At 59.5% G+C, this 4745-nt stretch overlaps 1 protein-coding gene across 1 annotated transcript; it reads left to right on the plus strand.

The window, feature by feature from the left end:
• The first annotated feature begins 545 nt into the window (after positions 1 to 545).
• NDUFB7 (NADH:ubiquinone oxidoreductase subunit B7) lies at positions 546 to 4689 on the plus strand. Its single transcript, XM_081075847.1, has 3 exons — positions 546 to 733; positions 3998 to 4166; positions 4531 to 4689. The coding sequence occupies exons 1-3, from the start codon at positions 622 to 624 to the stop codon at positions 4625 to 4627; spliced, it is 378 nt and encodes a 125-aa protein (XP_080931973.1). The 5' UTR covers positions 546 to 621; the 3' UTR covers positions 4628 to 4689.
• Positions 4690 to 4745: the final 56 nt, after the last annotated feature.

The following is a 4745-nucleotide window of genomic DNA, read 5'->3' on the forward strand; positions in this document are numbered from 1 at the left end:
TTCTTTACAGTGGCAATTAGAGGAATATTAGAATTGCAACTTTGTTTTATTTTGCAAAAGTATTCAATAGGACTTATTTAAATTTCAGCTTTAAACAGTTTTATTTATAAATAACTTTATTTGCTTATTTAAATTAAATTTAATTAAAATATTTATTTCGAGTAATTTTATTTAAACTTTTGATAACTAAATACATCATTGGTACCGTATAGGGTTTTTTAAGACAAATTCGAATGTGTTTTGTTTTTTTAATATGACACGAAAACATTTTTTCATTTGTACTCTAGCCTTGGGAGATCAGGGGCGCCCAGAGACGGTGAGGGAAGGCCGCAGACCCATGTCGTTCCCGCTCCACATCCCCACCCAAGTGGATTTCGAGAAGCAAGAAGACCTTCCCCACTGGCGTTCACCCGATCCCTAGTGGGAACGCGTCACATCTGTGATGTCTCCGCCCGGACACCAGGTGGCGCCAGAAATGCCGGAAATCCGCCAGCGGCGTTCATCTCTATGGTCACCGCCGCAGCCAGAGCAACCCGGAAGCCGTGGTTGGCGAAGGAGGAGTGCTTCCGAGTGGGAGCGAGGTGACCCCGACTGCCGCGGGCGTCTGCGGCACCGGCAGCCATGGGGGCGCACTTGGCGCGGCGCTACGTGGGCGATTCCTCCGGGGAGCCCGACCCCCTGCGGATGCCCACCTTCCCGCCCGACTACGGCTTCTCGGGGCGCAAGGAGCGCGGTGAGGCCCGATGTGCAGGCGCGGCCGGCGGGAGCGGGGCGCGGGCGCCGTAACGCCGGGGTCCCCAGGGCTCGGCTCGGCCCTGACCTCGGCCCGGAGGACTCCTGAGGACACGCGTGACCCAGCCTGCGTGTGGAAGCATTCTGGGCAGAGGGCACGGCTTGGGAGAAAACCCGGGGACAAAAGAGGGACCATATTGGGCGCATGTAATAGGAAGGTGCTCGGAGCTGGGCTTTGCCCTCGAGTCAGTGGGTGGCCCCGGGAGGGTTCGTCACGGAAGGGACGTGGTCCTTGTCCCGGTGTCGCTGCTGGGCGTAGGTGTGCACAGGAGCAGCTCCCGCCGCGCGTACGGTTGTGTACGTTGCTTATTTTACGTGGTCGCATCACGAGCACATCGCGCGCCAGCCCTGGGCGAAGCCCCGGGTGGGGCCCCACGGACACGGCGGGCACTGAGCGCGGGGAACTCGCAGCCCCGGGGAAGGCGGGTAGACGACGGCGGCGCCAGGCGGATGGCGGGGCACCGGGGGGACGAGGCAGGCTTCCAGGAGGCGGCGGCTGCCGGCGAGACCCGAGGGGCAGGAGGAGGGCGTGGCCGCTCGGAGCCCTGGGAGACGGGGGGGCCCGTGTTCGCAAGTCGAGGAAGGACACGAGCAGATTTGCTTTGTCCGAAGTTCGTGCTGGCTGCTGGGGGGCGACGACGGGCGGCAGGAAGGTTTCTCTAAGTGGGGGTCTCAGTGCAGAGAGAAGTGGAGGACGCGGGAAGACACACAACCCCAGCGGCCCGAGTCCTCGGAGCTGGTCGGCCCACGGCACCTGCAGCCCATGCTCTGCCTGTCCCTACCTCCTTACACGTTGATCCCTCCCATTGCCTCTCTCACCTGCTTGCCGTCACCATCGGTTTTGCAAACACCCACAGCCCCCGGCCCCTCTCGGGTTGGGCTAAACCAAAACCCTGGTGAAGCCCAGCTCACCTCCCTGGTTCCCGTCCCTACACAGCTGATCATCGCGGGAGAGAAACACTCGACCTCTGTGACTGTTCTCCCCACCGCTCCCCCTGTGGACCCTTCCTGCTGCTGGCTTTCCATTACCTTCCTCCCAGACGACCGGCTCACACCCGGTCTCCAACTCCAGCGTCTCCTCCCCGCCTCCTTTCAGCTAGCTACTTTGCATCCTCTTATTAAGAAAATAGGAGCTGTCAAAAGAGCTCTCGTGGCTGCCAGCATCCCTGGGCCTCCGCCTTCACTCCTGTTAGTTCAGAGGGTCAGACGCTGCTCCGCATAAACCCCTTTGTGGAGACAAACCTCCAGCCCATCCTCACCTACCCAAGGGCCGCCCCAACCATTTTCCCTCTCTCGCAACATTGGTTTTCCCATCAACACAGCTTTTTTCAGTTTTAAAATCCCCTCCTAGCCCAGCTGTCTCCTCACCCCACTGCAGCACCATCTGGCACAGGTGACCGCTGCCGCTTCCTCGAAGCCCCTCCTCGCCTGGCTCCCAGAACCCCTCTCCTGCCCACCTCACTGTGGGCTCCTTCACTGATTCTTCCTCACCTCCGTCTCATAAATGTTGGGGAGCCCCAGGGCCTTCTGTCTCCACTCTCCACTCACTCCCCTAATTCCCTGGGGGTCTCTTCTAGTCTCCTGGTTTAAAATGCCTTTTGTGTGCCAACGCTCCCAAGTTTTTATCTCCAGCTGGGGCTTAACCCTGAACCCGACTCTTGGACCCCACTGCCCGCTTGGCATCTCTGCATGGTGCTCATGGGCATGTTGTACTCAGCTCCTAACCTCCCCACCAAGCCTGTGCCTCCTCCAGCTCCCACCACGTGCTCACACCAAAATCCCTGGGGCCTGTCCTCTTACCTCAAGGCTCGTGCACCTGCTGCTCCCCTCCTGGAAACACTCTTCCCCTACGTGTGTGCAGGACTCACTTCCTCATCTTCAGTTGCCACCTTCTAAGGGACCCCTGCATCTAAAGTTGTGACCCAGCTCCCAACACTGCCTCTCCCTCGCTTGCTTTATTTTTCTGATACTTAGTAGCTTTGTGGATACTCTGTGACACTAGCTCTACCTGTTTATTCTATGTCTCCCTCCAAGGGTAAGACCCTTGTCTGCCATGTTCCTTCCTGTATCCCTAACACCTAGCACACAGTAGGTGCTTCATAAATCCCGACTACTAAACGATTATACCAGAGCACCAGGTGCAGGTGGTACCATGTTGCCAAGGAAACCAGCAGGGGGTTGTCGGTGGATCAAGGGCCTGGGGCTCAGACAAGGTGCGGGTGGTGGGGACGCAGTTAGGAATCATCAGCCTATGGAGTAACCATCAAAGCCATGGATAAGAACGAATAAAGGCTCTCAGGAAGCCAAAGCCATAGAGATGGGTAGAAATCCCAGGGGAGAGTTGGGGGGTGGGGGGCAGCTGGAGCCAGGGGAAGAAAAGAAGCGAGAAGCTGAGAAAGGGTGGTGCCCTGGGGTCTCAGTTGCCCTGGTAAGAGCCATGTGGGCAGTGCTGGGTGGAGTGTGGAAGCTGGAGGAAGAAGGATGCAGGGGCAGGATGTGAAGACTTGGGTCCCAGGGAGACACAGGGCTGAGAAGCCAGCGGGGAGTGGGGGGGTGCAGGTGAGCTGGAAGGGCCGACGATTTCTAAGGGCCCCCAGTCTCCTGAAGGTTGATTTGGTCCAGGGTCGGGTTTGCCAGTTGGGTGGGGCCCAGGCCCCTGGGCCAGTTCAGCTCTCCTGGAGGCAAGCACTAAGCAGGTTACACGGGTAGCTCCTTATGGCCTACTCAGTTCATTTTGGAGCTGGACACTCTTAGTCCACTCCTTAGGGGCGGAGGCTAAGGCTCCAAGAGGCCACACCTGGGAGGGCAGAGCTGGGATGCAGGTCACGCCAGCAGCCCAGCCACCACACGGGGTTGTGCCCCACAGAGGGGAGCACTGGACAAAGTGGGCTCTGGCTCTGCATGAACCCAGGGGGAGGGGAGGGAGACGAAGACCCAGTGGGTGCTGAGGTGGTGGGGGGAGAGGGACCCTTCCCGTCTGGGCCTCAGTCCAGGGCTGCCTTGTGCATATTAGGAAAGGATCCCATCTGTCAGAGGATGGACATCATCCACTGCCACCTGCTGCCGTGTCATCCACAGGGGACACCCTAAGCTGTAGCTCCTGGCTGCACACGGGCCACCTGGAGTCAGGCTGTGCTGGGGGCCTCCGGCAGTTATGCCCCAGCAGGCCAGCCGAGCTGAGCCCCGCCCGCTCCCCTCCCCACAGAGATGGTGGCCACGCAGCAGGAGATGAACGATGCGCAGCTGGTGCTCCAGCAGCGGGACTACTGCGCCCACTACCTCATCCGGCTGCTCAAGTGCAAGCGGGACAGCTTCCCCAACTTCCTGGCCTGCAAGCACGAGCAGCACGACTGGGACTACTGCGAGCACCTAGAGTGAGCCACCCGCTCCCCCAGGCCCCCAGCCCGCAGAGCCTGAGGCAAAGGACAGTGAACCCACCCAAGTTTCTGGCCAGGCCCCAGCTTAGTGAAACAGGACTCTGAAGGAGCCTGTTGGGTGGGGGCAGGGGAAGAGTCTGGGTGGGGCAAGGGGCTTTGGGGCCACCTGGAGCAGCAGCCAGGCCAGGGTTCCAGGTGGGAGGCCCAGGGCTCCCTGGTGTCCACCAGGGAGGTAGGAGAAGACCCCAAACTTAAACCATAGGCACACAGGTATCCCCATCTCTGAGGCCTCCCCAGAGTGCTCTGGGACGGCCGCTTCCAGACAGGGAGCCTGACACCCTTTCTCCTGCTCTGCCCACAGCTACGTGAAGCGCATGAAGGAGTTTGAACGGGAGCGGAGGCTGCTCCAGCGGAAGAAGCGGCGAGAGCAGAGGGAAGCAGACCTGGCCAGCCTGTAGTGGGCCCGCCTACCACCCTGTGGGCCAGTGGACAAATAAAAGCCTGCAGGCCCTCAGCCCAAGCCCTGCCCCTTCCTGTGGTGTGCTGGTCCCCAACCCCCTCAAAGAAACACAGAGT

The sequence above is a fragment of the Rhinolophus hipposideros genome (genome assembly GCF_964194185.1).
Source record: "Rhinolophus hipposideros genome assembly, chromosome: 16".
Lineage (NCBI taxonomy): Eukaryota > Metazoa > Chordata > Mammalia > Chiroptera > Rhinolophidae > Rhinolophus > Rhinolophus hipposideros.

Coding starts and splice junctions, on each gene's coding strand:
- NDUFB7 (XM_081075847.1), top strand. CDS start 622: ATGGGGGCGCACTTGGCGCGGCGCTACGTGGGCGATTCCTCCGGGGAG. Junction 734..3,997: donor CTCGGGGCGCAAGGAGCGCG/GTGAGGCCCGAT, acceptor CCCTCCCCACAG/AGATGGTGGCCACGCAGCAG. Junction 4,167..4,530: donor GACTACTGCGAGCACCTAGA/GTGAGCCACCCG, acceptor CTCTGCCCACAG/CTACGTGAAGCGCATGAAGG.